Source organism: Leucoraja erinacea, chromosome 5 (genome assembly GCF_028641065.1).
Source record: "Leucoraja erinacea ecotype New England chromosome 5, Leri_hhj_1, whole genome shotgun sequence".
In the NCBI taxonomy this organism is placed as follows: Eukaryota; Metazoa; Chordata; class Chondrichthyes; order Rajiformes; family Rajidae; genus Leucoraja; species Leucoraja erinaceus.
The window spans coordinates 79,196,110-79,218,959 of record NC_073381.1 but is presented as its reverse complement, the minus strand read 5'-3'; the positions used below and the strand labels follow the sequence as shown (position 1 = coordinate 79,218,959).

Below are 22,850 nucleotides of genomic sequence, written 5' to 3'. Positions count from 1 at the left end.
TACAACCTCCTCTGCCAGCTTGTTCCATACACACAACACCCTTTGTGGGAAAAAGTTACCCCTCAGATTCCTATTAAATCTTTTCCCATTTGCCATAAATCTATGCCCTCCGGTTCTCGATTCCCCTACTCTGGGCAAGAGACTCAGTGCATCTACACAATCTATTTCTCTCATGATCTTATACACCTCTGTAAGATCACCCCTCATACTCCTGCGCTCCAAGGAATAAAGAGAAATAGAGAGCAAAGCACCCGTTGCCATTCCTGTGGCCACTGGGGTGTTTGAGTGGTGACCCCATCTGATACAGAGTCACAATGTCCCACAGCAGAAGGACCAGGGTGCTGTGATCATCCCCCACTCAGCCTTCCTGTTGGCTGCACTAAACTTCAGCGTGTTCCTTAACCTCTCCCAGCCACAGCCAGTCTACTTAAGGAAGAATAGTGAAAGGCTTGGATAGAGTGGATGTGGAGAGGAGGCTTCCACTAGTGGGTGAGTCTAGGAGTAGAAATCATAGTCTCAGAATTAAAGGACATTCTTTCAGGAAGGAGATTAGGAGGAATTTCTTTAGTCAGAGCGTGGTGAATCTGTGGAATTCTTTGCCAGAGAAGGCAAAGTCAGTGGATATATTTAAGGCAGAGATAGACAGATTCTTGAATAGTATGAGTGTCAGAGGTTATGGGGAGAAGGCAGAAGAATGGCGTTTTGAGGGAGAGATAGTTCAGCCATGATTTAATGACAGAGTAGACTTGATGGCATAATTCTACTGGCAAGGCAAGAACTGCTCAGCTGGCCGGCCGGCTGGGCTATGTGTGCAGTCCAGCACCCGGGACAACTCATCATTCACCCAGCCACGGCCGAGTCGGTCAACGAATTGCCTTCGGGAATTTGTCCCGTATTTTAACCTTTTGTCCCTTATTAGGGAGTGAGAAAGTTGGCAACCCTATCAAAGAGCTAAGTGCTGGAGTAACTGGAGATGGTCAGGCAGCATCTCTGGAGGGAAATAATAGGTGGCCTTTCGGGTTGGAACCCTTCTTATATGAGACGTTGCCTTAAGGTATATATGACTGATTAGCATTTTGGAAGAATTTTATTTGTTTTGGAATATATTTGACTTGACCAGGCCTCATTTTTTTAAATTTCCAAAAAATAAACTTTTTATAATAAAGATAATTAATGGGTCTTCAGTCTGAAGAAGGGTCTCGAACAGAAACGTCACCCCTCCATTCTCTCCAGAGATGCTGCCTGTCCCGCTGAGTTACTCCAGCATTTTGTGTCTAGCTTCGATTTAAACAGCATGTGCAGTTCTTTCCTCACCATTGCATGCAGATGCGGAGAAGTGTGTTCAGCTCTGGTGTGTGTGGATTCGATAAGGAGAATACGTTCTTTCCTGCACTTCAATATCAGGCCATGGCAAAGAGTTAAGTAGTGGCTTGAGTGGCTGAACGTGAATGCTTGTCCTGGACCCAATAGCAGTAAGCGCCGGTCTGTGTTTTGAATGAATGAGATGCGAGGGAATGATTTCACCAGAAGAGGGGAGGGTGGGGGAATATGGCGGAGGCGGCGAGCAGAGCGCTCTGCCTCTTCTGGATCAGTGTGTGATGAATTTCAATGCCAGTTTCACCCGGGGCTCAGCGGGATGAATGCGGCGCCGTGGGTGTTCCGTCCCCTCCCTTCATGGCTGTTGAGAGCCCACCCTTCCAACTTATGCTGATGTCTGTTGGAGTAAAAGTCGGGTCGGAACAGGGAAAACAATGAACTGGAGCGGCGCAACAGGTAGCGTCCTTCCACCGGCGTCTCCTTTACTCTGGAGAGGGGAGGCAGGAGAACGAGGTGAGGTGTTTAATAGGGGCGCTTGCTGCGCGGTGGCGATGGGTCGCTAGGCTCTTACCCGGTGGGTAGAGGCGTCCCGGGGCATCAGCTCAGCTCAGCTCAGTCTAGTCCAGGGGGTGCACATACACCTTGTGCTTCCCTTTACATTCGTAAACACTGGGGGTTGCCTCTAACTTGTAGAAGAGAAAAGCCTTCAGACAAGGGTGCTTTACTTTTAAAGTTTTCCTCCAATAACTGGGGGAATGTGGGGAGAAGGAATGAGAATGAGGGTTGAGAGGGAAAGATAGATCAGCCACGATTGAATGACGGAGTAGAGTCGACGGGCCGAATGGCCTAATTTGGTCATATAATTTTTGAATAATGTCGGGAAGCTTTTAATCTATGAATTTTCATATCACGAGCAGTTGAAGGAATGATGATTTGCACCTCTGCTTGTTTTTTTGCAAAACAAATGAGGGTTTGCCGGCTGTGTTTTTGTCTTTTAAAGTTTGCATTTTTACAGAGGGCGTGGGTATATTTTGGAGCTAATTAGGAGAACTAACCCAAATGTTCTTGCATGCTCCAGAGGATTGTGATCGATGTAATAGCCTTTATTCTGTTGCATGCCAGTAACTGCACTCTTTTTAAGGTTAACAAATGCTTCAACTTTGAAAGTTGCAATATTGGGTTTGTGAACATGCATGCTGGTGGAAAATGCGTGCTGGTGCAGGCGGGCAGGGGCTGTCGGCTCACTGTTTTAGGTGCAGGCCTTTCCCTGGGAATGCTCCATAATCCCATCCAATTTTATGTTGGAAATCAGATTACCAACACATGCTGTTTTTTTTAATCTATTATTTTTACTCGGAGACAGTTTTTGCCAAATTGGAGTATCGGCCTGAGATTTCTGTAATATGAAAAAAAGAAATTTGCACTTTATGGGTTATTCAATGCCACGTAAAAGGGCTGTGGTCCACAACATCAATTATCAATTTCCCTACACATTGTTCCTCTAGAGAGTAGGATAGTGGGGGTGCTCACTGATCGGTGTGGACTAAAGGGCCTGTTTCTACACTGTATCTCTAAAGTAAAGATGCTGCCGAACCTGCTGAGATCCATCATCAGATTTTTGCTTCAGATTCCAGCATTTGCAGTCTTTTGAGGTAGATAGAGATATCTGAAAGATAGCAGAGTCAAGGGATATGGGGAGAAGGCAGGAACAGGGTACTGACTGTGGATGATCAGCCGTGATCACAGTGAATGGCGGTGCTGGCTCGAAGGGCTGAAAGGCCTACTCCTGCACCTATTGTCTATTGGGTATCTAACGTACATTGTCCAGACCTGGATACATGGGAAGTGACCTGGTGCCGAATTCTGTGCTAACAACGTTCTTGGTTTGGTTTATTATTGTCCTGTGTAAGAAGGTACATTGAAAAGCTGTTATTTCCGTGCTATCCAGTCAAAGAAAAAGCTATACGTGCTTACAATCAAGCCATCCATAGCGCACAGATAAAGTTTAAAACATTTAGTGCAAGATAAAGTCTGGTAGTTCACTGTGACGTAGCAGTACAGCTGCTGACTTACAATGCCAGAGACCTGGGTTTGATCCTGACTAAGGGTGCTGTCTGTATGGATTTTTTTATTTTCTCCCTGTGTCAGTGTGGGTTTTCTCTGGGTGCTCTGGTTTCCTGCCATGCTCCAAAGATGTATAGGATTGTAGGTTTATTGGCTTTGGTTTAAATATTGTGAATTGTCCCTGGTGTGTTGGGTGGTGGTGGCGTATGGGGTGATCACTGGTGGGCCGAAATGCCTGTTTTTGCACTATAGCTGCAAAGTCAGCAATGAGGTAGATGGGAGGTCAGCACTAAGCTCTAGCTGATGCCTGATAACAGCTGGGGAAAAACTGTCCTTGAATCTGGAGATGTGCATTTTCACACTTCTGTACCTCATGCCTGATGGGAGAGGGGTGAAGGTGGAGTGACCGGGGCGAGACTGATCCTGGATTATACTGGCAGCCTTGCTGAGGCAGAGCCCATTAGCATTTGCCTCCTTAATTTAATACCACTAGCTTGTCTAGTCTTCCTTGTGCCTTGGCAGGAATATTCCTTTGTATTATTTGTAATTACTGCAACTGATCTGTGAAACAACACCACCTAAAGCAAAGATCCTATAGCAATCAAGATGGATCACTCGACGAAAAAGATGTAGTACGGTCATGGGCAGATTCATGGGTAATTTTCAGCCCCATTTCCATAACGGGCTTCCGTCTCCGCACCAAAGATCCCATTAAGATACTAGTGCGGAGACGGAAGCCGGTTATGGAAACATCCTCGTAAAAATAAAAGATATTTGGGAAAAATCTTCACATTTTCAGAATTATAATTTATTAACACAAACTGTTCCCCCACAACACTGATTACACTGCGGGTTAGGTGGGGTTACTGAAATGGATGAAAAAAGGGCCCACGTTCCACTCCATTGCGTACTACACGTCAGCCAATTGCATTTCGAAGGAATGGTCTATCTTGCTCCGCACTAGGATCTTTGACCTAATGAGAGTTGTTCTGCCTTCTCATTACATGTTGCATTTTGCTTTCAATCCAGAATCATGTGCTGTCCAAAACCATATTTTAAATCATTGAGAGATACAGTTCGGAGATGGGCCTTTTGACCCACTGAGACCATGCTGATTGTCAGTCGCCTGTTTATGCTGGCTCAAATTAATTAATTTTATTTTTAAGCATTTGTTTATGGGATGTGAATGTTGTTGGCACTTATCTTCCACCCCTTGTGTACCTGAATTGAGGAATCGACCAAAAGCTAATTACAATTGGTAGACCTAGTCACATAATAAGCATATAATAAGCATGTTGTTGAACAACAGTAGAATTCCTTCCCTGAGGGACATTAGTGAACCAAAGAGGATTAAAATATCAATTTTGATCTTTAAAGAGTTGGGGTTTTTTTTTTAGATTTCAACTGCTGTAGCAGTTTCCCCACATCTTTACGATAGCAGTTGTTAAAACAAGGCATTTAGTTTAATCTTTATCAATGTCTATTCAGTGCATATGCCCATTTTACCTATTCCTCTATCTACCTATTCCTTTAACATATTCCATGTCTATTTTTAATGAGCTTATTCACTTGCTAATTCTAGCCAATGTGTTTAACAGCTTAACAACTGTACCCCTGCTTTCCCTTCAGTTTAGTTTATTGTCACGTGCACCGAGGTACAGTGAAAAGCTTTTGTTGCGTGCTAACCAGCCAGCGGAAAGACTATATATACATGATTAAAGTCGAGCCATCCATAGTGTACGCATGTTAAAGTTACACATTCAATTGCGTATTTTTCTCCTTCCTTCATGGCCTGAATGGACATCTGTTGTTTGTTTTTATGAGAGACGCAAGAGATGTTTTAAACTGTTGGAACCGTTACAACCTGATCATTATTTGACCAGACGTCCCACCATTGACTCCATCTGCACTTTATATTGCCTCGGAATAGCACAGAATATAGTCAAAGACGTCCCACCCCGGTCATTCCTCCTCCTCCCTGCTCCTGTCCGGCAGAAGGTACAGAAGCTTGAAAGCATGCACCACCAGACTCAGGAACAGCTTCATCCCCTTGCTTATCAGGCTCCCCCCCCCCATTATGGATATTGGACTTTGTCTATGGAATTGGCATGCTACAATGCTGAGAACTATATTCTGCATCCTGTATCTTCCACTTTGCTCTTTGTATTTGATTTGGATACCATGCAAAGCAAAGCTTTCACTGTACCTCAATACATGTGGCAATATTAAACCTATAGAGGTGTATAAAGCCATATGAGGAATAGATCGGGCAGATGTATAGATCCTCCAGCCCAGAGTAGGGGAATCGAGAGCCAGGGGACATAGGTTTAAGGCGAGGGGGGGGGGGAAGGATTTAATAGGAACCTGAGGGGTAACTTTTTCTCACAAAGGGTGGTAGGTGTATGTAACGAGCTGCCGGAGGAGATAGTTGAGGCTGGGACTATTGCAACGTTTAAGAAACATTTAGATAGGTACATGGATAGGACAGGTTTGGAGGGATATGGGTCAAACGCGGGCAGGTGGAGCTAGTGTTGATGGGACGTGTTGGCTGGTGTGGGCAAGTTGGGCTGAAGGGCCTGTTTCCATGCTGTATTACTCTATGGTGTTGGTTGGATGGTTATAACTTCATCAGATTCAACGCTTGAATTTTTTTAGGTTTTCAGGAACACCGAGTCTCTCCAGCCTTGCCTGACGATCGGGTGGTATATTCAGGAGTTGCTGTTGTCCCAGGTACCTCGTATATCCTCCATTATGGTTGCTTCTCGTTCAAGAATGTAATAACACTCGTCAGTCAAACATTTGAGAAAGTTGATGATTTAATTTTTTTTCGTAGTTTGTTATACCTTGATGCTGGTTATAGGGGCGGCACAGTGGAGCAGCGGGTAGAGCTGCTGCCATGTGTCGCCAGAGACCCGGGTGCTGCCTGTCTGGAGTATGCACGTTCTCCCTGTGACCGCTTGGGTTTTCTCCTGTTTCCTCCCACATCACAAAGATGTGCAGGTTAATTGGCCTCTGTACATTGCCGATAGTGTGTCAGAAGTGAATGCAACGAGGGATAAATAGACCCAGTGTGAGCGGGTGATCTATAGTTGTTGTGGACTCGATGGGCTAAAGGGTCTGTTTCCATGCTATACCTTCTAATCAATGTAGAAATGCTAATTTTAGGAAAAATATTAGTCATGGAGCCGTGTTTCAGTTATACTGACAGTGGGTTCGAACAGTAGCCAGTAGGGCAAAACTCTCAGAAGAGAATAACATAAGTACATTGAGAGGCTATGGGTGCCACTGCAAATGTCCACTGAAGCAAGGTCAAATCCCCAAATATCTACTATTGCAGGTGTGCAATGTTAAACTTCCAGCTTTTGCCCTAGTTTAGCTTTGTTAAGAGATACAGAACAGACCCTTCGGCCCATTGAGTCCGCACCGACCAGCGATCTCCGCACACTAACACAGTCCTCCACTCACTAGGGACAATTTACAATTTTACCAAAGCCATTTTGGCCTACAAACCTGTACATCTTTGGAGTGTGGGAGGAAACCAGAGCACCCGGAAAAAACCCACACAGGTCATGGAGAAAACGTACAGACAGCACCCATTGTTGGGATTGAACCCGGGTCTCTGGTGCTGTAAAAGGGCTTTCTCACGGTGCGACCTGACCCAAGACTTAACAAGAGACCACCTTTTTTACTCACCTTATGTCCCCTCTGTCAAGCTTCCGGGTTTACCGTTCGCAGGAGTTCCCACGGTACCCGCAAGATTCATTATGGAAATCGCACGGATATCACACTGGCATCTGCATTCATACAATGTTGCAACGCTCACCACGAAGTGCTCAAGTCACTCTTGGAGAAATTCAAAAATGTTTGAATTTTCTCCCGACCTTACAAAGTTCCACGACTACCTGCCGTTAGCGCCACGGAGGTCCTCGGTGGTCCACGAATGCCGTACTGTTATCGCAGGAGGTTCCCACGATGTTAAACACTTGTTAAGTCTTGGGTCGGGTCGCACCGTGAGAAAGCCCCAATGCAGAAACTCCACCGCTGCACCACCGTGTGCCCTGTTCCTATATTTTATATTGTTCACTTTAGCGTGTGTTACTTTTATTTAAATTAAATAACAATTTTCAACTTGCTGCCTCAGGTTTATGCAAGCTACTAAATTAATAAATGATACTTTGTGAGTATCTGATACTTTAAAGTAATGGAATTGACATAACATCTCTCCCTGGATTTCCTCATCCCCTGTAGACAAAAGTGCTGGAGAAATTCAGCAGGTGTGGCAGCATCTATGGAGCGAAGGAAATAGGCGACGTTTCGGCCCGAAACGTTGCCTATTTCCTTCGCTCCATAGATGCTGCCTCACCCGCTGAGTTTCTCCAGCACTTTTGTCTACCTTCGATTTTCCAGCATCTGCAGTTCCTTCTTGAACATTTCCTCATCCTCTAACCATTGTCAATTCTCATCTTTGCATTCTCTGTTCAAAATGCTCTGTGTAACTACTCTTAAATAATCACACCGTGAACGTCGAGTCTATTTTGAAAATGTAACATTGTCATCATTGTGCTTGTACACTCAACTTTTTCTATTTGTCTCCTTGTTCAGGCAGTTTTGATCATTGGGGATCTCCACTTGTGATATTCCCCAGAGCCCAGCACAGCTTGCTGATCTCTGATCTAAAGCAGGATGACGTTGTCGAACTTCTCAAATATTTTCGGTATTGGTTTTGGTTTATCATTGTCGAGTCTACCGGGATACGGTGAAAAACTTCTACATGTTATCCAGGCAAATTGTAGCATGCATAAGTGCACCAGGACAGACCAAGAAAGAAAAAGAAACCGAATGCAGGATATATAGTGTTACAGCTACAGAGAAAGTGCAGATTAAAATTAAAAGTGCAAGAGCCATTGTGGGGTAGATTGGAACGTCAGAAATGTGTCCTTTGGTGAAAGCTTCATTCACGAATTTGATAATTGTGGGAAAGAGGCTGTTCTTGAATCTCGTGGTGCGTGGCTTTTAAAATATTTTAATCTTCGTCTTGGGTGAGTTCACTTTAAATGATTTATCTTAGTGCCGAGTTTTATTGTAACTTTATAACATTACTGATGTTCTGGGATCTGGCAAAGCGCCAGAAGCAAGCTGGAGTAGGTGTAGTTACAGAAATGCTCTCATGATTGGGCCAAGGGAAATTTTCACTGATGGATTTAAAAATAGTTTTTTCAGTCACCTAAGTCTCTAAGATAATTTGGTGAAATGGGGAAACAACAAGAGTTGAAATAAGAGGTGATTCTTGTTATTTTCTTTGTTGAACAGTGCATCACAAACCAGAATTGGTCCGGTATCCATTGTAACCGATCTAAGATATGCCTCATTAGATGTTGTCTCCATCATTATAAACAGTTTGCTGCAAATTCAGGTATATATTCTTGGGCCTTAATATCTGGCCTTATCTTATGTCTTTTATTAGTGACTGTCTGAATCCCAGTGAAGCTTAAAATGTGCTTATTAATTAGTTCTAAAACATTTGAACTGTGTTATAGCCATGTTTGCACCATGTTGTAGGAAAGTTGTTGTCAAGCTAGAGATGGTGCAGAGAAGATTTATGAGGATGTTGCCAAGACTCGAGGGCCTGAGGTATAGGGAGAGGTTGTGCAGGCTAGGACTTTATTCCTTGGAGTGCAGGAGGATGAGGGGTGATCTTATAGAGGTGTGCAAAATGAGAGGAACAGATCGGGTAAACACAGAGTCTTCTCCCAGATAGTCAAATTGAGAACCAGAAGACATAGGTTTAAGGTGAGGGGGAAAAAGATTTAATAGGAACCTGAGGGGAAACGTTTTTTCCACAGAGGGTGGTGGGTGTATGGAACGAGCTGCTGGAGAAGGTAGTTGAGGCAGTTACTATTTTAAGAAGCATTTAGACGGGTACATGGTTAGGATAGGTTTAGAGGGATACGGGCCAAAGCAGACGGGTGGGACTAGTGTAGATGGGACATATTGGCAGGTGTGGACAAGTTGGGCTGATGTTCTGTGCTATATGACCCCATGACTCTTATGGTATTTCAGCTGGGTTTATTCACCAACGAAAGACACAAAATGCTGGAGCAACTCAGCAGGTCAGGCAGCATCTCTGGAGAACATGGGTAAGTGACGTTTAAGTAGCTGACCTGAAACGTCACCTATCCATGTTCTCCAGAGAGCCTGCCTGACGCGCTGAATTAGTCTGAATTCTGAATCGGTCTGAAGAAGGGTTTCGACCCAAAACGTCACCTTTTCCTTCTTTCCATAGATGCTGCCTCGCCCGCTGAGTTTCTCCAGCATTTTTGTCTACCTTCGCTGAATTAGTCCAGCAATGTGTGTCTTTCCTTGGTAAATACCAGCATCTGCAGTTCCCTGTGATTATTTACATTGATTCAGCAGGGGATGGGTGCATTATTAAGGGTGATGTAGCAAAGTTTGAATACTGTGTTAACACCAGGCTTAGTGACCACCTGCTTTTATTCAGCACCAGTTTGGAAGGGCCGTGGACACATTCTACGCTGTGCAGCCTCGGGCGAAAGGCATCAGGAAACACATTCTGAAGGCCCTCGGACTGGTCCACAGCAAGCTCTCGGAGCCACCATTCAAGGTATGGAAGTGGACCTTTGTTTCACGTGTGCGCCCTGATGTTTTTGAACAAGTGCATTTAAACAAAAGACAATAGGTGCTGGAGTTGGCGGTGCTGGCCCTTCGAGCCAGCACAGCCATTCACTGAGATCATGGCTGATCATCCACAATCAGTTCCACTTTTGCAGCGGAATCAAATTTTAAAATGTTACCTGGAGAATCATTTTTTCAATGATGTTCATAAAATAGAAGTTGAGGTCTTTAATCTTCCAGCTGACTTTAATATTGTATGCGGCTTAATTGCTCTGCTGATTCCCTGTACTTTAGGTCCCAGTCCGCGAGGAAACATAGGGTCTTGGTTATTCACGCTTCCGGTCGGCAGGTGAGACAGCCAAGGCGACAGAAGATGAGAAATCGGAGAACATAGAACAGTTCAGTGTATAGAAAGGTAGAAAGGAAGGTCTGAAGAAGGGTCATGGCCTAAAACATCACCCATCCTTTTTCTCCAGAGATGCTGCCTGACCTGCTGAGTTACTCCAGCACTTTGTCTATAGAAACATAGAAAATAGGTGCAGGAGTAGGCCATTCGGCCCTTCGAGCCTGCACCGCCATTCAATATGATCATGGCTGATCATCCAACTCAGTATCCAGTATCTGCCTTCTCCCCATACTCCCTGATCCCTTTAGCTACAAGGGCCACATATAACTCCCTCTTAAATATAGCCAATGAACTGGCCTCAACTACCTTCTGTGGCAGAGAATTCCAGAGATTCACCACTCTCTGTGTGAAAAAAGTTTTTGATGTAAAAAAGCTAGATGTAAAATCTGAATGCTTAGAAAAAAAATATATAGGTTTGGCATTTTTTTAATATATTGCCAATTCAAAGTTTCACCAGTGCTTTTAGAAAAGAAAATGTAGTTTTCGAACAAATTTTTGAGTCTCTCATCGTTAGCGGCCTCTTTGGGGATGAATTCCCCAAACTTTTTTTTTCCCTTCAGTTTTAATTGGTTGTACTATGATTCAAAAACAACATCCCTCGTTTTTAAAACAAACCCCAAGTGCTGGAACAAATTTGTGGGTCGGGCAGCATCTGTGGGGAGAATGGAAAATTACATCTTCTGCAGACAGCATTTCTTGCAGTTTAACTCCCTTGTTATCAGGCAACTGAATCATCCTACCACAACCAGAGAGCAGTGCTGAACTACTATCTACCTCATTGGTGATCCTCTGACTATCCTTGATCAGACTTAGCTGGTTTTACCTCGCACTAAATGTTATTCCCTTATCATGTATCTGTACTCTGTAAATGGCTCGATTATGATCATGTTTTGTCTTTTTGCTGACTGGTTAGCATGCAACAAAAGCTTTTCACTGTACCTCGGTACACGTGACAATAAACTAAACTGAAATCTCTGAGCCCGAAAAAATGGAACCTCTACATCTAAGCTGCCAGTTGCTCACAGAGGGTTTAAATTTAGGTTTAGGGTTGTTATTTAGTTTGGTTTAGAGATATAGCGCGGAAACAGGCCCTTCGGCCCACTGAGTCCGCACTGACCAGTGATCCCCGCACACTAAAGCTATCCTACACCCACTAGGGACATTTTACACATACACCAAGTCAATTAACCTACAAACCTGTATGTCTTTGGAGTGTGGGAGGAAACCGAAGATCTCTGAGAAGCCCACGTGGTCATGGTGAGAAAGTACAAACTCCGCGCTGACAGCAGCCGTAGCCTGGATCGAACCCGTGTCTCCGGCGCTATGAGTGCTGTAAGGCAGCAACTCTACCGCTGCGCCATCGTGCCGCCCTCTCATGTGTACTCAAGTCCAGTGAAAAGCTTTTGTTTTGCTTCCGATCGTATCAGATCAAAATATATTGAATACAATCAAGTCAAACTCGAGTACAATAGGTAGAGCAAAGGGGAAGATGCAGAGTGTATAATATAGTTCTCAGCATTGAACGCATCAGTTTCATAGACAAAGTCCAATGTCCGCAATGGGGTAGAGGATAATTGGGCTGTAGCCTAGCTTATGGAAGAACTGTTCAGAAGCATGATAACAGAGGGGAAGAAGCTGTTCTTGAGTCTGGTGGTGCACACTTTCAAGCTTTTGTACCTTCAGCCCGACAGGAGCTGGGAGAAGAACGAATGACCAGGCGGGGGTGGGACAAGTCTTTGATTACGCTGGCGGCTTTTCCGACACAGTGTCAAGTGCAGGTGGAATCTTCGACAGCTTTTTCAGCAATTTTTTTTTTTCCCCCATATTTTTCTTATTTCTCCACTCCACTTTACATGAGGTTTAAGCCTTGTTGCTGCAGTTTTGCGCCACCGGAAATCTTATGTCCCAGTCTGTATTTTTAAAATCCCCATCTCCATTGGCAGATCTATACTCTGACGGGGCTGAAATTGGGACCGTCACACTTGCGGGTTTGAAGGAAGATTTTTGTGCAATAGATTCCATTCTGTCACGCATTCCTAACGCATTAAAACTTTGCTGCACTTTGTGCCCACTGCAGCAATAACAACAACAGATGTGCTCATTCTAAATGCCACAAAGGGCACTTTTCATTTTGAAGCTTTTTGAAGATTGTAAACTTTGGCTATTTAGCTTTGCAACTGCAATTCATTGTGTGTCTGCGACCATTAACAATTTCTGTTTCCTCTCTTTTAAGTGCGTGCTGCTTAATGAAATATTTGAGCTATTTAACTACATTGACAGGAGTCAGTTGACCTCTGACCTTGGTGGATACTTGACATACCAACACAAAGCCTGGGTCCACTTCAGGAAGGTAGGATTTCAATACTGCAGCTTACTTGATAGTTTAGAGATACAGCACGGAAAGAGACCCATCAGCCCACTGAGTCCGCACCGATCAGCGATCCCCGCACTTTAACACTATCCTACACACACTAGGGACAATTTACACATACAACAAGCCAATTAACCTACATACCTGTACGTCTTTGGAGTGTGGGAGGAAACCAAAGTTCTCGGAGAAAACCCACGCGGTCACGGGAAGAACGAACGAACTCAGTACAGACGGCACCCGTAGTCAGGATCGAACCCGGGTCTCCGGCGCTGTAAGGCAGCAACTCTGCCGCTGCGCCACCGTGGCCACCGTGCTAGCTTTTACCACAACTACCTGCTTCACACCATGTTTTTGTAATCTATGTGGAATTTCGTTCTTGAGGAACTCACAAAGTGCTGGAGTAACTCAGCGGGTCAAGCAGCATCTCTGGAGAGAAGGAATGGTTGACGTTTTGGGTCGGAACATTTCTTCAGAGATATTCATTCTTGGTATAATCTTGAGGAAGCTATGTTAGTTTTTTGATGGAGGCAAGTACATTTGCTCATGCGTCACTGGAGCAGAATTAGGCCTTTCGGCCCATCGAATCTGCCATTCAATCATGGCTGATCTATTTTGTCCCCTCAACACCATTCTCCTGCCTTCTCCCCATAACCCCCGACACCCTTGCTAATTAAAAATGTATCAATCTCCGCTTTAAAACGTGTCCATTGACTTGGCTTCCACCACCAACAGTGGCAATGAATTCCATGCATTCACCACACTCTGAATAAAGAAATTCCTCCTCCTCTTCTTTATGAAGATACGTCCTTTTATTCTGAGACTGTGCTCTCTGGTCTTAGACTCTCCAATTAGTGGCAACATCTGCCCCACATACACTCTATCCACACCTTTACTTTGGAACCTTTGGATTGAATTGCTTGCCTTTGGCTGAAAATGCAATGAAACTCTAACCCAACATGTTTAGGATCTGTTACTGGACTGGCAAATTTTCTAGGCTAGCGGATGTCATAATCGTATAGCATTGAAACAGGCCCTTCAGCCCAACCTGTCTATGCTGGCAGGAGGAACTGCAAGTCTATCAGCTTTGTTTTCCCTGCACATGAGAATGAAGAACCCAAAATCTTCACGTCCAGCCCTATTGACTAGAATGTGGAGGAATGATGACCAGACAAGTGAAAGACTGTCCTTTTGTAAAATTCATCAACAACTTCTTCAAGTAATTTTGGTTTTCATTTTACAGCAACGGAGTGGAGTTAAGACAATGGAGTGAAACATTGCAGTGTGGAGTTAAGTTTAGAGATGTGGTGCTGAAACGGGCCCTTCGGCCCTCCGAGTCCAGCAATCCCCTTACGGAGGGTATCTCAACACGTTTTGTGATGTGCTAGCTGAGGGCAGAACAGCGAGTGGGGGGGGATTACATTTTGCACTTGGTCTGGAGGCCAGAAATGAAGGAGCTTGTGTCTCTTGCAAAATAGGGAAGCAATGGAGGAGGAAGTAAATGGATGTGAGATTTTTTTTTAAATTGAGGCCTCGCTTAATGAAAAGCCTTGTACAGAATTAAAAGCGTGGTTTGTTGTGGAAAAGGTGTAATCCGAGTTATGTCGAACATGTTAAATAATGCATGCGATTCAGATCAGTTGACTAAGTGTGGCATGGTAGAAACACAAGGTAATGATACACTGGGGGGGGGGGGGGGATGATATTGATGCAGTTAAATACAACTGTGATTAGCAGTGGCTGCCTCTCCACTTTTCTTCATTGCATGGCATGTACCTGCTTTGATATCGAGAGCTGCTACTTATGTTGCCTAGGAGAAGCTTGAGCAAGCATGACCTAATTAACAGTTCGAAATAAATGCTATTCATTAGCGGGGATCGTGTTGTTATGATGGAACCAGATATATTCGTCACTTTTCTCATTCCTTAATTAAAATATTTACAAATATAGCAAAATGGTGGAAACCATTTACAAAATGCTTCCACTTCCCTCTTTGTTATTAATTATTCCCGTTTCAACAGAGCTAGGACACATTCCATGAAGAGCACAGATGACGAATGGCACTTGCGTTTCTTCTGTTTCCTGTAATTTAAAGTATAATGTTGTCGGGGTGATTAACTATCAGTTTCTAGAGATAAAAAAAACAAGTGGAGATGTTTAGACTGAACCTCGAGAACAGTATAGGAACTTTAGACACTCAAAGTTGGAGTAACTCAGCAGGCCAGGCAGCTTATTTGAAGATCTACTGTGTTACTCCAGCATTTTGTGTCTATCTTCAGTTCAAACCAGCATCTGCACTTCCTTCCTACACAATATAGGATCTTTGTGGGTTCAATATGAATGCACAGTTCTTGTATTAAAATTGGGCACGAGCAAGATTCTCCAGAAAGTGCGGGATTCAATTTAGCAATTGCATTAAAGCAAAGATTGTAATAAATGAAGAGTGTAAAGCAAACTACATTATCTTTTAAAATTGTTGTACAATGTTACTATTTTATTCCACTCCCTTCTCCTCTTTAACATACACAATTGTTATTCTGTGGTCACCATGAATTGTAAGAACAGGAAAGATTATGATATAACTCCATAAAACAAAACGGAGACACGAGAGACTGCAGATGCTGGAATCTTGAGCAATATACAAACTGTTGGAAGAACTCAGTGGATCAAGCTGCATCTGTAGAGGGAAATGAACAGGCAACATTTTGGGTCCTGACCCTTCTTCTGTAGTTGTAGAGATACAGCACGGAAACAGGCCCTTCAGCCCACCGAGTCCGTACCGACCAGCGATCCCCGCACATTAACACTATCCTACACACACTAGGGACAATTTTACATTTCCACCAAGCCAATTAAACTACAAACCTGTACGTCATTGGAGTGTGGGAGGAAACCGAAGATCTCTGAGAAAACCCACGCTGTCACGGGGAGAACGTACAAACGCCATACAGACAAGCGCCCATAGTCGGGATTGAACCCGGGTCTCTGATGCTGTAAGCTCTATAAGGCAGCAACTCTACCACTGCGGCCCTGCGCCGACCTTCTTGCCAGGGACTAAAGGCGACTGTCCCGGTAATCTCTTGCAAGGCTCAGATTTTCACCTCTGAACTCACAGGAGCAGTGGCGGACTGGGTCTAAAAATATTGGTTGCCAGGAGACAAAGGGGCCCACCTACAACTACAATGCTACCATTTAACAGTATAGGAACTTTAGACACTCAAAGTTGGAGTAACTCAAATAGTAACACTTGCCATCACTTGCTATCACTTCATCAGGGGCCCACATGCCATCGGGCAAGCTGACCCTGGCCAGTCCACCACTGCACAGGAGGAATGCTGAACTTTTAATTTCATTTATGGCTGCAAGCCCATATTTCTCTGATACTTAAGCATAATAGGTACATAACTATCATTACAATTGCTAATATAATTACAAAAACATCATGAATTCAGAAACCCATGTTACTCCATTTGGCATTCATTAACAACATGCGGATGAAAAAGTGCCCACCAGATTCATGGCTGTCAAAGCTGTTGCTGTGTCAATGATTCAATGATACTTTATTGTCACATAAGTGATAGGAGCAGACTTAGGCCATTCGGCCCATCAAGTCAACTGCCATTCAATCATGGCTGATCTATCTCTCCCTCCTAACCCCATTCTCCTGCCTTCTCCTCACAACCTCTGACACCCGTACTGATCAACCTGGGTACAGTGAAATGTTTTGTTTTGTATAGAACTCGGTAAAATCATGTGGCATAGAATTTGCATCTGTGTCTTTCAATGTCAAAATGTTCTTTTTTGTTTCTGCAAATATTAGTGTTAGTGAATGAAATTGCTTCTAAATACATCACATTCTGAGGCTGTTTCTCTCCCCGTCTTTCCTTTCTCTGATGTGCCTTATGGTTATGAATCCATGGGCAGTCATTCCCTAAGCAATCCTATATCATTAGGCAGAGTATATCAGAGTGATGCCCAGCGCAAATTAAAGGAACAGCATTCCATATTTTGCTTGGGCAGTTTGCACTGCAGCGGTATGAATATTAACTTCTCTAACTTCAAGTAACCCTTGCTTTCCCTCTCTCTCCATCCCTTCCCAGTTATCCGACCAGTCTAACTGTGTCCGACTAAATTTTATCTCTGTTTGCTTTGTTGTTACCTTCCCCATCTATTCTACATGTTCCTTGATCTCTATCCCCCTTGTCTCATTTTCACGCCTTGCACTTCCTTACCTCTGTAAGTCCTTTTCCCTTGACTGTCAGAAGAAGGGTCTCGTCCCGAAATGTCACCCATTCCTTCTATCCAGAAGTGCTGCCTACCCCGCTAAGTTGCTCCAGCATTTTGTGTCCCAATCAGTGACCTATTCCTCACGGGGACTGACACAGCTGAGTCTGGCCCTGTCTCTAGTCGATTCATTCATTTGCACCAGTATTTTATCTGTTGTTTAGTTTAGTTTATTATTGTAATGACTACAGAGGTACAGTGAAAAGTTTTTTTTTGCGTACTATCTAGTTAATGAAAAGAATCCACAAATACAATCAAGATGTCCAGTGTTTTACTTTTTTTCCCTGTACAAGCTTCAGCAAACTCTAAACTTGGAGTTTTTCTTTGTTGCTGAAAAAGGTTTTATTTTCTTGCTGAAAAGCTTCAAGGCTTTTCACTGGTGAAAACCCTTTCCCTTTCAACAAAGGTCGACTGATAGAGGTTATGGGGAGAAGGCAGGAGAATGGGGTTAGGAGGGAGAGCTAGATCAGCCATGATTGAATGGCGGACCTTTGATGGGCTGAATGGTCTAATTCTACTACTATCACTTACCAACTTATGAGGTGTCTTGAAAGAGGAAGCTGAGGCACCTCCTTCGTGTTGCCATGAAGATTGCCAATCGACACTGCTGGGAATTCCTCCACAGGGTCCGTTTTCTTGCTCTTATTTTATCCTGCGTCACTGATTTGCATTCTCCGTTATGTACATTAATAGTTATCAGCCTGGAGTAATCGTAGTAAGCTTCATGCAGGGTAATTTGATAAGGAACAAAAGCCTTCCTCTCCACTCCCTCACCACGAGCCACATTCTTGCAGCCACTGATCTGCACCCAGTCTGAGAGTTACTGTGAAATGATTCCTCGGGCACAGAACATAATGGTGATGAAGAGTTATCTCTTTGTGTTTTAATTTGAACCACCTCGTGGTTTTAAAAAGTCTGAAATTGGCATCCTAAGAACTTGGCAACTGAAGTTCTCGGAGAAAACCCATGCAGGTCACAGGGAGAACGTACCGACACGCATCCGTAGTCGGGATCCAACCCGGGTCCCTGGTGCTGTAAGGCAGCAACTCTACCGCTGAGCCGATTGCTGATTGTAATCATGTATTGGCTTCCACTAACTGGTCAGCATGTAGCAAAAGCATTTCACTGTACCTCTGTCCAAGTGACAATAAACTAAACTCAAATACATTAGAATTCCAGCTTGCTGACTAACCATTGCATTTTTTTTAAATGCGGAATGATGGGAATTCTCAGAGTTTTGAGATTCTGCTGACTGATGAGGTCTGGGGTGGGTGGTGGTGGTGGTGGAGGGAGAAAGCCTACAGAGAGAACAGGTCATCTATCCATGTTCTCCAGAGATGCTGCATGACCTGCTGAGCTACTCCAACACTTTGTCTTTTTTTGTGAACCAGCATCTGCGGTTCCGTGCGTCTTATAATTTGAATTGGTTCAGTTGGTGGCCTTTGGATGATAACTAAATACAACTATTGGGTTATTTCTCACAGGAGATGGACGGTTTTGCCCATGGATATCTTGCCTTGGCCCAGAGATTTCCTGGCTGCTTAGCGGGTCTTCAGCAGTGGATCTTTCAGTCATTGCCTGCAGAAGCTGGTGATTTGGAGCAGTTCTCCCAGACCATCAACAAACTTCACGCAGAATGGCGGAGGTGAGCATTGTGCACAAATTCGCTAATGCTGGTGGGAGAGTCTAGGATCAGAGGTCACAGCCTCAGGATAAAAATACTTTCAGGAAGGAGATGAGGTGGAATTTCTTCAGTCAGAGAGTGGTGCATCTGGAATTCATTGCCACAAAAGGCTGTGGAGGCCAAGCCAATGGATATTTTTAAGGCAGTGATAGATAGATTCCTGATTAGTATGGGTGTCGGGGACGATGGGATGAAAGGCAGGAGAATTGGATTGAGGGAAAGATAGATCAGCCATGATTGAATGGCAGAGCAGACTTGATGGGGCGAATGGCCAAATACTACTCCTATAACTTATGAACTTGTGCTACACCCCCATTCACCAGTACTTAGAAAGGAGTAAATATATTTTTTAATTTTAGCCTGAAATTTTAAATTTCTCAATGCCTCGATTGTAATCGTGTATTGTCTTTCCGCTGACTGGTTAGCACGCAACTAAAGCTCTTCACTGTACCTCAGTACACATGACAATAAAACTAAACTAATGTGGAATTGATGCTTTAAAACAAAACTTCCAAGGTTTATGGTCTTGCTGGGCACAGTGTAACAAGTATAAAAGCACAGAAGCTGTAGTCTTTCTGTGGACAATGTGTACGAGACATCAGAATACATCACCGTGTCCTCAGAGGAAAAAGCCACTGGTAACAGATTACCAGCAAATTATTAAAATGTATAAATCTAGCTGCAACAAGAAAATCACTGCCTTGCCCCTCATTCTTTTCAATGTAAATAAGTCCGAGTGCCCTCAGCACAGCAGGCAATGCAATGCCCTTGTTAATGTTTTACGATTAATGTATCCAGTGTATCAGCAAAGAACAATGGCATTGTTCAGTGAAGCATGGCAGCATCGTTTGTCATCCCGGGCTACTTCTATACAAAGTAATTAGTGGTGGAGAAAAAATGTAGCTTTGCGGAGGGAATAGTTGGTGCTGTTTCACTTCACTCCCCCGACATTCCTTGTGTGAATGGACGTGTTTGAACACTGGGTCCGCAGTGCGTTAATAATCCTCCCAAGTATGTCGAGCATTTTGCTCTTAAGGCGTATACATTTCTATTGAATGCTTTCTGTTGCAATGGCACTGCTCTCATGTTGGCGGTGGGCGTCTGCTTTTGGTGCTGGGACGTGGTGGGTAGTGGAATATGGAATAGGATGGGGCCCATCATAGAGTCATGCAGTGTGGAAGCAGGCCCTTCCGCTCAACTTGCCCAGGTACATTTGACCAGTTGAGTTGCTGCAGCTTTTTGTGTCTATGTACATTTGAACATGTACCTGTCGAAATGTTTCTTAAACGTTGCAATAATACCTGTCTCGACTACCTCCTCTGGCAGCTTTGTGTGAAAAATGTTACCCCTCGGTTTCCTATTAAATCCTTCGCCCCTCCCCCCCACAATGTTAATGCCGAACATTATGCCACGTTAAACTGATCTAATCTGCCTGTACATTATCCATATCCCTCCATTCCCTGCACTTCCATGTGCCTATTGATAAACCTCTTAAATCCCACTATCGTATCTGCCTCCACCACCACACCAGGCAATGCATTCCAGGCCCCTACCGCTCTGTGGAGTGAATCATTTAAAAAATCTTGCACCACACATCTCTGATGAAACTTGCCCACTATCACCTTATGTCTATGCCCTCTAGTATTGGACATTTCCACCCTGGTGAAAAGGTTGTGACTCTCCATCCTATCTATTGCCTCTCATAATTTTATGTACGAATAACTTTACATGCATATTTCATGGTAGTACAGTGCATGGGAGGCCAAAAGTGGATGTTCCGTGCTCAACAGTTCTAGAGGCAACAAATGTCTTTATTTCAATATGTCTACATTTAAGCAGTGATCAGTCTTTTCACAATAAAGAAGAGAAAGAGTTTGGTTGAATAAACTCGAGTTTGGAATGAATGAATGATACTTTATTGTCGCATGTGACGAGTCACAATGATATTCTTTGTCTTTGCATACACAAGGTATGTAAACAGTCGCCACATAAAGGGTGTTGATAAAGGGTCCCATTTTAACACAAACCATTTTAAACACATTCCATTTGTGGTCCTCTGTCCTCGGCGGTTCCCACACACCGTCGTCTTAAAACCAGTTGAAGATTCACAGTGTTACTTACCGATTCACAGTGTCCCCACCTCGCAAACATTGGAATCCCGGCAGATCCGTCAGCCCCAGGTTATCGTGACCTGCCACCCCTCCCTCCCTTGATTTTTTTTTTTTGTGTGAAAATTAGCTTGTGGCTATAATGACGACATCAAGCTATAGCTTCTCCGTTTCACTCTGCCCCTTCTTGCAGCACCACCCACAGTGATACGGTGATGGAGAGAGGGTGGAGATTTGACACTGGGCCCCATACTCCAGAAAGGGGTTAGTGTGTTGCAAGTGGATGAACCTCTGAGCCTGAAATTCCATTTCACTGAAGCCTAAGTAGCCGTGTTTGTATGGAACATAGGAAGGTACAGCACAGGAACAGGGCCTGTCCACTTACAATGTCTGTGCTGAACATGATGCCAAGCCAAACTCATCTCATCGTCCTGCACATGATCCATATCGCTCCATTCCCTGCATGACCATGTGCCAGGGCAAAAGCCCCATAAATGCACTATCATATCTGCCTCCACCACCAGCCCCGGCAGCGTTTTCCAAGCACCCACCTCCCTCTGGTTAGAACGCAACAAAACCTTGGTACATGTGACGGTAAACTAAACTAATCCCTGAATGTAAACCAAACCAAACTGGGGACAAAAAAAACTTGCCTCGCACATCTCCTTTACACTTTCCCTCCTTCACCCTAAAGCCATGTCTTCTAATCTTTGACGTTATCACCTGGGAGAAAGTTTCTGACTGTTGTGTAACATCACGAGGAAAAACTCTTTCACACAGAGAGTTGGGAATCTGTGGAATTCTCTGCCACAGAATCAGTGGAGGCCAATTCACTGGATGTTTTCAAGAGAGTTAGATTTAGCTCTTGGGGCTAATGGAATCAAGGGATATGGGGAGAAAGCAGGAACGTGGTACTGATTGTGGATGATCAGACATGATCATATTGAATGGTGGTGCAGGCTCGAAGGGCCGAATGGCCTACTCCTGCACCTATTGTCCATGTTTTTAATCAAATGGGAGGCAGAACACGAGTTGAGTACATGCGACCAAGGGCAGGTTTTGACTCTGAGCTGTCGCCAGGGAGCAGCCTTGGGCCAGCAATTAGGGTTGACCTGGTCTTCTCCTCGCCAGACACCATGGGTTACTTGGAAAATTGTTATGTCATAGTCATACAGCATGGAAACGGACCCTTTGGCCCATTTTGTCCACGCTGACCAAGGTGCCCCAGTTGACCAATTTGCCTGCATTTCGGCCTCTAAACGTTTCCTATCCATGTATCTGTCCAAATGACTTTTAAATGTTGTTGTCGTGTCTGCCTCAACTACCTCCTCTGGCAGCTTGTTCCATACACCCACCACCCTCTGTGTGAAAAAAGTTGCCCCTCAGGTTCCTATTAAATCTTGGCTCTCACCTTAAACCTCTGTCACCTGTTTTTTGATTCCCCTGCTATGGGTTAAACATTGTGCATTCACCATATCTATTTCACTCATGATTTTGTATACCTCAGCAAGATCATCCTCCTGGGCTCCAAGGAATAAAGTCCTTGCCTACCCAACCTATCCCTGTAGTTCAGGCCCTCAAGTCTACCTTTTGAAACCCGGGGAAGTTGTACTTTTCTCCCCGACGGCTCAAGAAACAGCGTCATTCAGGGAATGAAACTAAAATGCCTCATGCAGCACTGGTTTATCCAGATATACACATCATTCTGGAACCATTGCATTTATTAAGGACAATGGGGCACCCAATATTCCCAGTCCTGAGAAGCAACTTTCGGGCAGTTCTATCTATTTCAGCGTCTGGCCTTTGCTGCCTGTGCTGTGTAATTAGACCAAAAGTGAATGATGCTACTCAAGTTTATAATGTAAATCCCACAGCCGGCAGTGATCTTGTGATCATCTAGTTAAGCCATTGTAGGTTTAGCAGAGTACATAGTTTATCTACGTTTGGCTTTCTTATTTTTAAAGTTTGTTGCAGTATTTCTTTTAT

General features: G+C 44.0%; 1 protein-coding gene across 4 annotated transcripts in view; it reads left to right on the top strand.

The window, feature by feature from the left end:
* The first annotated feature begins 734 nt into the window (after window positions 1-734).
* Window positions 735-22,850, top strand: part of LOC129697457 (uncharacterized) — a 73,036-nt gene continuing 50,920 nt past the window's right edge. For 2 of the 4 annotated variants that reach the window (XM_055636048.1, XM_055636046.1), the window contains exons 1-7: window positions 740-1,830; window positions 6,037-6,111; window positions 7,984-8,095; window positions 8,692-8,794; window positions 9,881-10,003; window positions 12,654-12,770; window positions 18,557-18,717. In XM_055636048.1, coding sequence (XP_055492023.1) covers window positions 1,752-1,830; window positions 6,037-6,111; window positions 7,984-8,095; window positions 8,692-8,794; window positions 9,881-10,003; window positions 12,654-12,770; window positions 18,557-18,717 — 770 coding nt within the window. In that variant the 5' untranslated portion in view covers window positions 740-1,751. Of the gene's footprint in view, window positions 1,831-6,036; window positions 6,112-7,983; window positions 8,096-8,691; window positions 8,795-9,880; window positions 10,004-12,653; window positions 12,771-18,556; window positions 18,718-22,850 lie in introns of all 4 variants that reach the window. The other 2 variants (XR_008723527.1, XM_055636047.1) reach the window with 2 other exon arrangements.